We start from the raw sequence: 12,412 nt of genomic DNA, 5'->3' as shown, positions 1-12,412 counted from the left end.
TTTTATTAGTATTAAAAAAAAAAAAAAAAAAAATCAATGAACAATTCATAGTTGCGAATTGCCCTGTAGACCCGTCGGTAAGGAATGCTTTGATGGGCTTTGATTTCTCGTATATAACGAGCTAAATTATATATATATATATATATATATATATATATATATATATATATATATATATATATATATATATATATATATATATATATATATAATTACTTTTGAAGAAAATCAATAATAGGTTGAATAAATATTTGTCTCTTTATCATAATACAATGTTTATTCTTATTTATGTGGTCTTTAGAGCACTCTCACTTATGGGCATTTTTTTTCCCACGAGGAGATTTTAATGAAAACAATGAAATTTTGGCTTCCCACTCATGAGCATTAGAAAAAATGCCCATGGGGAAATCCTCAAATGCCCATAGCAATGGCAAAAGTTAATTGCTACAGTAGTGTGGGCCATGGTACCAAATCAGCAAAAAAATAAAAGAAAAAAATATATATAATGTGATGATAGTAATACTTTAGGAGAGAGAAAAAATAGGAGAGAAAGTAGTGTGGGCTTTTTCTTAGCACATGAATGTGTGAGAAGTTGTAGAAAAAAAATGCCCATAAGAAAAAGTGGAAAAGAGGAGTGAGAAAGTGGGTAGAGAGATAATGGCATTTTTTTTATTTGCCCATGAATGAGAGTGGTCTTAAATTGTACCTATGACTTATTTAACGAATCTTTATATCAGTATATAAGTTTAAAAATAACCTTGATTATACTATGCACACGAAACAACTAACAAATTAATTGTAGTACGATGATCGTGGTACAACCGATTGTACAATGATTAACGATCTTTTTACCCATAAAAATTATGGGAAAATAAACATATATATATATATATATATATATATATATATATATATATATATATATATATAATATCACAAGATGCAATAATAGCATGCAGATTCATTGTACTATAAAATCTTCCTTGTCCATGACCAAATTCAAATACAAGTATTATTAATTATTATCCATTGGAATATCATTTCTTCCCTTATATTCTTATCCAATAAAACTCCATTTTATAATTAAATTATCATTTCCCTTTACATTTTTTGCATTAACAAATGTCAGTCCTTTATCTTGCCCTCCCTATAAATAATCCATCTTAATGTTTATATGATCTCATCAACTAATACTGCACTAATATAGTGTATTAAGTATTAACCTTTACTTAGAGAAAAATATAATCGTATTAAGCTATAATACAATGGAAAGAGTGAATGAGTTAGCAAAATCAAAGGCAGTTGTTCTACTTGTCAAAAGCTCAGATTGTATGTGTCATAGCATCAAGACACTATTCTATGACATGGGTGCAAGTCCCGCAGTGTACGAGATTGATCGTGATCCTAGAGGTCGGGAGCTCGAGTCTGCATTGCAGAAGTTAGGGTGTAAGCCTATTGTCCCTGCAGTGTTCATTGGAGGTCGATTCGTCGGTTCTACTAAGGATGTTCTTGCAGCCCATCTTACAGGCTCCCTCAAAGAAATGCTTATTGCTGCTAAGGCTATTTGGCTCTAACTATATTACTTGTTCCTAAAACTAGAACGCCTTTTTTTTTTTTCTTTTTTTTTTAAATTGCAGCATTGTTCATAGAGCTTTTCTTTTTTTAAGCTCTTGATATAGCTGCATATATACCAAGATGAACTAGAAATGTAACTAGGTATAATATAATATCATCCGTTACGTTTACTATATATACAAGTATAACACTTAAAATATTTACTATCTCCGATCCTAAATTTATTTGACTATTTTTGAAGGGGCAAAATAGTCATTAAATTGGGTTCAATCCTAGATATATTTGGGTGATAGAGTCTTTTGAATTGAGTTAATAATCAATTTCTATGTAATGTCTAATCTCAACTTTTCATAATAGTGATTTGATCGTGTCAGCGCTATCAAATCTTTATACTACGTAAAAGCATTCAATTAAACCAATAAACACTAGGTAAATTCTCATACGTTAAAAGATTATGTATATTATGCTTTGTATAATGGTAAAAAAAGGAAAAAAAAAAAAAAATCTTCCTATTTTAAGTGGAGAACAATACATTAATCAATTGAGCTTTAGATAATATATATAGACATTAAAAACTATTCCCTTAATTCCATTGCTAAGTTAATTAGATACGTACAAATATTTTTTTTTTTTTTTTTTTTTTTGACAATAGCAAAGGAACAAAAACAAACTAGTGATCTAAGTTAGAAAGGGAACAGCGGCATGACTTGGCTATATCATTAGCGCGTTGCACTTGTTCTCTTTTAACCTTGATAATGGCACATTTCGCAAACCGATTCCCGACCTTTCTGATTTCGTCCACCATCCAAGCAATGGAGATTTCCTTACCTCGAGAGTCCTTCAGATTTTCCAGCAAAAGGATGGAGTCTGTAAGAATTAGCACCTCCTCAAATCCTTGTGATTTACTCCACTTAAGGGCCTCTATGCAGGCCCATGCTTCGCATTGTAGAGCTGAAGATGCGGTCCCATGTTTGCCTCCACCATCGAAGGTGTAAGATTGATTTGGACCCGTGATGGCCCATCCAATGCCTGCCATTAGAGACGCCTTCTCCCAAGAGCCATCAATCTGCAGAATAAAATTTGCAAACCCGGATTTATCTTCTCCTAGTTGAACATGGTTGAAACCTGGTGGCCAAGCAGTAATATTTTCACTCTCTTCAATCCCACTTGAGTGTTGGCCTCTAGTCTCTTTAGTGAAAATCTCATGTTCTTGGGTTGCACTATTAACCAATTCTGTAGCCGTGGTAATGGTTACATCAATTCCTTTAAAGACTCTTGCATTCTTAGTCTTCCAAAGACCCCATAATACAGCAATAAATATGGTGATCCGATTGCTATGTATACCTTCCTTGCTATAAAAGAGCAGGATACAGTGTTGGATCCAACTTATCAAAGGTTGGACACCTGTGAAATCAGAGCAAGAAACAGTAGGGTAGTTCTCCCAGACTGCTTTTGCTAGAGGACAGAGTTGAAACAAATGTTGGCTATCTTCCAAGCCCATGGTACAAAAATCACACATTGCATTAATTTGTATGCCCCGGTTGGCCAAGTTTACCTTTACCGCTATCCCATTATGGAGGAGCTTCCACATGAAGATTTTCCATTTTGGTTGAATGTTCAAACTCCAGATTAGCCTTGCAAACTCTTCATCTTTGGTGGAGAAAGAGAAGTTATTAATCTCTTGATTTCTTAAAAGGAAGTAATAGCCAGTTTTGACACTATACTTCCCTGAGGGATGGAATTTCCAGTACAAGTAGTCTTCTTTTGGCTCAGACGGGAGTTCCATAGAGATGATATCTTTGGCACTATTCCAATCAAAACACTGTCTGATCTTACCTGGTTTCCAAGAGGCTTGACTCCTGTCAATGAAATCACTTACCATCCACCCCATAGAAGCTCCAAGTGTTTGGTTGGAGTTGACAATTGGAATTTTTCCTTTTACCCAGGGTGTGCTAATGGCTTTAATATTTTCCCCGTTACCAACCTTCCAAGCGAAACCTTCCTTGAAAGAAGAAATCACCTTTTGTAAGCCCGATCTACCCATAGAGAGATTCCCTGTCCTCCTTAATGGTGCCATGATGTTGCAAATACCACATGGTTGGAAGCTAGTATGCACCTTTGATATAAGAAGCTGAGGGTTGAGGTGCATTCTAGAGGCTTGTTTGAAAAGCAGGGCTTCATTGAGATTAGAAATGCCTCGGACACCTAAGCCCCCCATACTCTTTGGTAGTTGGATGACCTCCCTTTTCACCCAATGCATACCCTTGTTCCCGTTGTTAGACCACCAAAATTTTGTAATGATGGAATCAATCTTGTTGGCAATGCTTTGGGGAAGCTTTAGGCACTTCATAACGTGAGCCGAGATACTAACCAGGACCGTGTTGATAAGGATTAATTTTGCCGCCTGTGAGAGACGTAAGGAGGCCCAGGAGACAATTTTCTCCGTTACCTTGTCCACCAAATACTGGAAGGATAACTTTTTCTTTCCCTGGATATCAATTGGAGCACCTAAGTGTATGCCCACATTTGTAGTCTCAGACATAGACAAAATCCTTTTTAGAGAATCTTTAACCTCTGCTGTCATACCTGTGGGAAATTTCACAAAGGACTTCTGAAGGTTTAACCTCTGTCCTGAAGCATTCCCAAATCGATGGAGAATGTCCCGTACACACCGACAAGAGTCTTCGGTTGCCCTGAAAAAGAGCATAGCATCATCTGCAAAGAAAAGGTGTGAAATAGCAGGTGATCCCCTAGATACCTTTAATCCCTTAATCTGGTTTATATCTTCGGCCAGGGTCAGCATTCTTGATAGGATATCCATACAGAAGAGGAAAAGATAAGGGGAAAGAGGATCCCCTTGCCTCAAACCGCACTTCGGAGCAAAGGGGCTAGAAGTGTGCCTGTTGATGACTGTTTTGTAGCTCACTGTAGAAACACACTGTGAAATCATCCTTATCCAGTGGTTTGAGAAACCATACTTGTGAAGGACCTTGGTGAGGAAGAGCCAATCTACCCTGTCATAGGCCTTAGACATATCTATTTTTACTGCAGCGAAGTTCGAGTGCCTTTTTGAGTTGATAAGATGCATTAGTTCATGGCTCATGAGGATGTTATCTTCCATATATCTACCCGGGATGAAAGCATGTTGGTACTCAGAAATTATACCGGGGAGCACCAGCTTCATCCTATTTACCAGACACTTGGAGATGCATTTATAAATGGTATTGCAGAGGCTAATGGGTCTGAAATGGTTAGCAGTTTCCGGTACCTTCACTTTTGGAATGAGAACAAGGAGTGATTGATTCCATTCCTTTAGCATATTGCCAGACGTGAGAAATTGTTGCACACTATCAATAACAAGCTGACCAACCTCCTTCCAATATAGGTGGAAGAAATACGCAGTGAAACCATCCGGCCCCGGAGATTTAGACCCGTGCATGTCAAACATAGCTTTCTTTATTTCCTGATGAGAGAACGGCCTATCAAGCCATTCACTATCCTCCATGCTGATAGAGGGAATGTGCAACTGTCGGAGTAGTAAGTCAATGTCTTCCTCATGGTTATTATCAAGAGTTGGGCTAAAAATTTCCTTAACCGACTTAAGAACCAGTTGCTCCACTTCATCATGCCCTTCCACCCACGTATCCTCATCATTTTTAAGAGTAAGGATTTCCTTTTGTAATTGTTTTTGCTTCACCCTCCTATACATTAAGGTGGTTGGAAAATCTCCATATTTAATCCAATTGGATTTCATTCTTTGTCTCCAATACGTACAAATATTATAAGCTAATGTTTTACGAAAATTGAACTTCATTTTCGTTGGTGACTTGTAAATTGGAAGTCACCAAAATTTATCGTCATTGATTTTTTTTTTGAAGGGAATTTATCGTCATTGATGAAAGAATCTGTATTGTGGGAGAATTTAGACGTAAACATCAACCAGTTAAACGTAGACATTCTGCCACTTAGAATCACTTCACTAGAAGAAAATAAACATTATGGACCAACATATATATATTTCTTATTGAAAGTAGCTGCAATAACAAAGTTGTTTTTCTAATTTAGAAGAATCCACTTGATGATGTGTGATGATATGGATTGGGAGGCCAAAGGAGAGATTCTCTATTTTGAATAAAGGAATTTTGAGTTTTGACTATGTGTGTGATTCATGGCTTGTATACTTGTAAGTTTGTATAGCTTGTAATGTTGTTGTTACTAGCTAGATATTTTCCAAGCTTTTTCAAATTAATAGTAATTGAAATATAAAAGTTTCTAGAGAAAAGTATTTAAATGATAAATAGTCAAGCATAATAATAAATACGGAGTATGAAGTAAATATATAATAAAGTTTTTAGGCAAATTAATGATTCTTCAAAAAAAAAAATATATATAAAGAGATACGGAGTATAAGGTTCCCCCCAAATAAACAACTATTTAGTATATGTAAGTACAATTATTGAGGAGTACTAGCCTAGTGGTAAGAACTTTTAAATTTTGATCTTTTGTAATTTGACATGTGGTTTGTGGTAAGGTTACAGGATCAATGCTCACAACAATGAGAGCGACTTGGGAGTAGTCATTTCCTTACATTCCCCCCCCCCCCACCACCACCACCCGCTTGGCCCCCATCCCTCTTCCAATTCAAGTAACCTTGGCCGAGCTAATCTTAGAGAGACTCTGGTCTAATAAGACTCCTTATCATATTTATTAGGAGATGGCCTAGTAACTCTATTATATCTAGCTATTACAAAGTGTAATTACATAATTAATTAGACTTAATAATAAGTTGAATAACCCTTCTTTCAAAAAAAAATAAAATAAATAAATAAAATAAAATAAAAATAAGTTGAATAACCCATGGCCATATTATATATAATTATTATCTTTCTTTTTTTTTTCTTTTTTTTCCTCCTAACACTTAAATAAACTAAAAATATATATGTTTTTAATTATAATTATCAATTAATATATAACTCAATATATAGCTAAATAAAATTTTAGCATGTTTACGAGCTTTTCAAGTCGAGCTCTAGTGCTAAAATTCCTACCCGATCTCAAATACTTCACGAGTCAGCTCGGCTAGTTTACACCCCTAGGTATGGTACAACTAAATAAAGGAGGTGAATGTAACTTCTGGATTGCAATTTAGAGCTTGGAATTTATGAGTCACAATGAATGGGTTGACATTCCTTTCCTTTATACTCCAATAAGCTTGCTTTTACCCCCCGCCACAAATCCATTTATATGCTAACATTATCACAAAGTCTTCCATGCTTTATATGAGCTTCTTTTAGAACTTAAAACCTCCTCATTCTTTTTACAACATTTGGCAAGAAAAAAATAGGGAAATTTAGAGAATATACATGGATAAAAATTGGACAAGATCGAATCTCTTAACGTGTGTACCCATGTTTTTGGTTGATATTAAAGGTTGTACCTTATCCAATTGACCATTTTGACAAACATTCTTGTGTAAGAAATTACAACTACACGTCAATCGATTCTACCCTTGAATGGTAAAGATTAATTAGATTCTCTAGCCCGTAGTATATATGAATATACACTTTAATTTCGTTTAATTGTTACATGCAAGAGATATATGATATTTTAGACGCACATCAGCACATGATATGCGATGAGAACAAAGATGGATAAGTGAGGGATTTAGAGAGACAGAGATAAAGAGAGGAAATTAAATATGTGAAAAAAGAAATGTTCTAGTAAATATGAATATAATTAATTTCATAAACAGAAAACGTTATAATAAGATTCAAAGAACGAACATGTATCATGTATGTTAGAAGCAAATTGGGATTAGTGTGTAAATTTTGACTCTAAGCACTACATTAATATAATAAATGGTCAATAAGCATGACTAAGAGAGTAAAAGATTATATTTTAATTAGCTTTTTCCAAGAATTTTATGCACCTTTACATGTTTTTTTTTTTTTTTTTTTAAGGAAAGATACAAGAAGTAGCACCTTATATGCACCTTACATGTTGCAGAACAATATATATCATGCTAAATTAGCAAACCTTTAAGCATGATATTTTTGCTTTACATATAATTTATTGGTAAATGGTAATATTCGCGTCATTTAGCAAGATAATGTTGCATTAAGAAGATCCTTCTTAACTAATTTTATAGTAAACAATACAGATTTCATATCTAATCACTTTGAAAAGACTAATCCATCAAAGAAAGGAATATATCCCTACTAATCCACTCGTAATATTCCTGTAAAAGGCTCACTAATTAATCTAATCAAAACTAACTTAACCGATTTTTCGATTTTGTATATCTTCATTAAGACTTTAAGAGTAGTTAATATCTTGGAAAGGATTAATTATTAATTGTACGGATGTTCTGAAACTTCTAAGTAAGGCCCCATTTACTTTACCTTATTTTTGCTGAATTGAAATTATTTTTACTGAACTGAAATTAATTTACTTGATTTTATATTACTCCCTCCATTTTTAAATACTTGCTTCACTTTTCTTTTTTGGCCGTTTTAAAATAGTTGTTCTATTTTTTTATTTGAAAATCTTTAACAATATTTTATTCATTTCTCTTACCTAGTGGACCCAACATATATAATATTTTATTAATTTCATATTATCTCTCGTCCAATTCTCTTAATTACTTTTTTCTTTTTACAATTTTTTATTCTTCCCCTTACCCCACTACCTCCATATTTTATTACTTTCTCCAATTTATCCTAAAACTTCACGCATGGAGAAATAGAGCAAATACTTAAAAACGGAGGGAGTATATGTCTTCTTGTAGTTACTGAATTTTAAAGAATTGAAATTATTTTTACTGAACTGAACTTATTTTTACTGAACTGGAGTTATTTAGACTGAACTGAAATTATATTTACTTAATATTATTTTTGTAAGGTGAAGTGAACAGGACCTAAATGTGTTGATATTTGATATGATTACATATACAAACCTTTGACCTTTCGCTAGTGTCAGTACAATCGTGTTTATAAGTTTATCTTGTTTTTGAGGATGAGTCGATGATTGTTATGAAAAAAATTCAAAATAAGTAGATTTTTAAAGACGAAAGTAATACTCCCTATATATTGTTTTATGGCAAAAGCTAATGAGCGCCCCCGGGCGTTAGATAAGAGAATTAAAAGTGGAAATATAAGAGTAAAATTAACATTAATTACACCGAACGACGCGTGATTTTGTCATGCATTCCTAACTTAATACCATTTCAACCAATATAATTATTCCTTATCTAACGCCCCGGGGCGCTCGTTAGCAAGATCCTTGTTTTATAAACAATAACTACATTTGATTTTTGTGGTTAAAGTATTTTAAAAACTTTAAACATTTTTTTTTTCTTCTGGTTATACAACATTGTAATATCTATAGTACATGTGTTGTCTAAATTGAATATAAACTATATATAATTATAACTTCATAATAGATATACTCAATATATATACTACATTATTACCTATAATTTTTGTTAGCAATTAATAATAAACCTTTTATGTTACAATCTTTAAACACAAATGTTAGCTATTATGAAAAGACATAACAAATATCGTATCCAAGATGCTCATGTACGTATGTCAAAGGGCTGGGGTCATATTCAACCAAATAAAGCAATTCTATACCTTATCTTGAATCATCCTTTGCTTTCATCAACATGCATATGACCTTTTTCAACCCTTATAAATTCATGTCAACTACAAAGCAAAAATAGTCAACAAGCTAAGAAAACAAGAAGTAGAAGAGAAATAAAAACACACTAATTTTATTCTAGATTATTTCTTTAACACACAAGAAAATTAATTAAGTGTTATACATACATCAATGGATAGAGTGAGTGACTTGGCTAGATCAAAGGCAGCAGTGATATTCACCAAAAGTTCATGTTGTATGTGTCATAGTATTAAGACACTATTCTATGATCTTGGTGCAAGCCCTGCGGTCTATGAACTAGATAGGGATCCAAGAGGTAGGGAGATGGAGTCGGCGCTACAGAAGCTAGGGTGCAACCCTACCGTTCCAGCCGTGTTCATTGGTGGCACGTACGTTGGGTCCGCTAAGGATGTGCTAGGTGCTCACCTTAATGGCTCTCTAAGGGATATGCTTATTGAAGCAAAAGCTATATGGTTTTAGTATGTAGTAATGTGTGTGAAATTGGTAACGTATGTGCGTAACTTTTGATGTGTGATGTTACTGATGTATGTCATGACATCAAAGCTCAAAAGCTTGTGCTTTTTTGTATATGAGCTTTTGGTAATGCTTAGCCGCTTTAGTAGTTTTATGGTATGTATGATCAATTTTGCAAGTTGTTCGTACTCTTCATTATCACTTTATTTTTCCGAGGTTCAACTAGACTACTAGTAAATGAAGCAGTGGTATAAAAAGATAGGAGAAATTCTATATGGAGGATTACACAAATAAAATGACTACATGAACACTTTTCCAATGAACCACCAACATATTCAACTACCATTATTTAAAAAAAAAAAAAAAAAAAAAAAAAAAAAATTGTTGTGAAATAAAGGGGAAATATGAGAGTTTGAGAGAGAATTAATGTGTTTATTCCATAAAGTAGGGGATATATATACAGATACAATGCTAGAGTTTGCTTTGAGAATGATAAACCCGACCTAGATCTAGAATGTTTCGGAGAATACAAGAGTATATAGACATCCACAAATATTTCATAACACTCCCCCTTGGATGTCTATTATCGAAGATTGTGACTCATGAAAACCTTACTAGGAAAAACCATATGGGATAAAAACCTAATGAAGGAAAAAGAGTACAACATTCCTCGTATGTAACCACGCTTGGAATGCTGCCTCATTAAAAATCTTACCGGGAAAACCCAATGTGGGATAAAACCATGGTTAAGAGAAAAAGAGTGCAGTGCGTACTTTCTCCCCCTGATGAATACATAACTTGAAATTATCTAGTGCTGCAATGAATCCAATATGGCTAGGTGTCTTCTCATACGTAGTAGAATATCATTCCTTAGCTTGCTCTTCGACCCTCCTAATTTGAATTTGCATCTTCAAGTCTTCACATGAACATATGAAGTGTCTTCATTTCACCATGTATGGATTTATCTCTATATCATTCCAGACCTCTATTTGAATAAAGTTACTTTAATAGTTAAACTTATGCGGTTACGCCTTCTTCTGGAGGTCGTGAATAATAGAATTTGATGATCATTATTTGATCAAACATTCCTTAATGGCAACACATGATATTATTAATGTTGCTTTTCAATCTCATATGAATTAATGTAACACATGTAATTATATACATTGGTCATGGTTCTTCTAGACCATAATAAAACAGTTTCACGCATAAGTATTCCGTTGATATTCTTCAGAATATTCATAATTGACATGATAGTTCTCTTGCAAATACAAATATTAATTCTCACTAACTTTCATATGCTCAATTTTCAGGTTGAAATGTCAATGATGTAGTCACATAGACTAAAAGTTTGATAATAGTTACAATATTCAAAATATAAAATTTGTAGGGCTATAAATACGTTGTATATAAGTTCTTCGGGAACTTTTCTTACATGATTCATAAATAATATTAGATCAACGTCATATATAATTTCATCATAATTATAAGCCCATTTGAATATAAATATGTCTTTCTAATATTCCATCAAAGTTATAAATATGTCTTACTATATATATAATGAATATTTACATATACCACAAATATTATATAGAAACTAATGCATGCAATTTGAGATATAAAAAACATGATAATATATTAAACAAAAATTACAATGAGTAATACATCTAACAACTTCCGACATATGCATTGAATAATCCATTAACCTATGACTCACACATGTATATGAACATACATAAGACTCAAAATAATGCAAGATACTATACAGTGTGGATTTAAAAATTCATATTTCATTAGACTTCTGGTCCATAATAAACTTTTGATCATTATCATTATGTCGACATCAAAATGGACATATATTTTATGATCCCTTGTTCACATGTGAATTCCTTTTTCATATGTGTATTATTTATCGGTTCCATCATATACTAGTATCATCATATAATTCCTCAAAATATAGGTTTAATTTGCATGCTATTTTAACAATGATATCTGAATACAATCTCATTGGTACCATCATAACTTTTCTTACGTCATAGGCCATCTATTGTAATAATTCAGATATCTATACCACTTTAAGAGTATTTCATACACTATGGTATTTATATACTATCACACACTATTAAAAGTGTTAACTGCGCTATCTTGCCATATATCATATCTTTATTTTGGAACCGATCATACGACCTACACTTCAGGTGTAGTGAATCAAATATAATTGGCAAGATTTTATCTCAATGTATACACATATAGTATGACCAAAATGTATCTTCAACGCTATGCAACGTGAGTCATAACTGAATACAAATCAAATCATAAATGTGCAACATATCTTAATACAAAAGTTGACAGGTGACTTTACAAAGTATAAGTAGAGGGATCACCTACCTAATTATAATATTATAATTTTGCCAACTTACTTTAATTCTTCTCCCCCTAAGTTGGTAAAATGTCTTAAATATTGGGGCAATTTTTCACCAACTTAGAATATAATTTCATGTGCAACAAATTTCATCTCGCATGATAATCATATTCAGCAAATTTCTATCTATTATGGAGAATAATGAAATTTTGTTCTCTTCTAGAGATCAATATTAATAGGGAGTCATAAATTGTGCAGTTATCTATTTTCTTATTCTATCTCTTATGTGCTGACATAAAATAGCCCCAATCAAGAGATTAACCACTTGCATGTAAATTG

General features: G+C 33.0%; 2 protein-coding genes and 1 pseudogene across 2 annotated transcripts; 2 read left to right on the top strand and 1 right to left on the bottom strand.

Moving 5' to 3' along the window:
* The first annotated feature begins 1,254 nt into the window (after nt 1-1,254).
* LOC145572177 (glutaredoxin-C11 pseudogene) lies at nt 1,255-1,818 on the top strand (annotated as a pseudogene).
* Nucleotides 1,819-2,245: 427 nt separating this feature from the next.
* Nucleotides 2,246-5,389, bottom strand: LOC145571012 (uncharacterized). Its single transcript, XM_081630116.1, has one exon. The coding sequence runs from the start codon at nt 5,387-5,389 to the stop codon at nt 2,246-2,248; it is 3,144 nt and encodes a 1,047-aa protein (XP_081486242.1).
* Nucleotides 5,390-9,408: 4,019 nt separating this feature from the next.
* Nucleotides 9,409-9,717, top strand: LOC145571011 (glutaredoxin-C11-like). The gene has a single exon (XM_081630115.1). It carries the CDS (start codon nt 9,409-9,411, stop codon nt 9,715-9,717), a length of 309 nt encoding a protein of 102 aa, XP_081486241.1.
* The last annotated feature ends 2,695 nt before the right edge of the window (nt 9,718-12,412 follow it).

This window comes from Chenopodium album, chromosome 12, assembly GCF_948465745.1.
Source record: "Chenopodium album chromosome 12, dcCheAlbu1.1, whole genome shotgun sequence".
Taxonomy (NCBI): Eukaryota; Viridiplantae; Streptophyta; class Magnoliopsida; order Caryophyllales; family Amaranthaceae; genus Chenopodium; species Chenopodium album.
This window is presented reverse-complemented; position numbering and strand designations above follow the sequence as displayed.

Bases quoted from the DNA above. Each gene is read 5' to 3' on its own strand.
- LOC145571011 (XM_081630115.1), top strand. From the start codon at position 9,409: ATGGATAGAGTGAGTGACTTGGCTAGATCAAAGGCAGCAGTGATATTC.
- LOC145571012 (XM_081630116.1), bottom strand. From the start codon at position 5,389: ATGAAGTTCAATTTTCGTAAAACATTAGCTTATAATATTTGTACGTAT.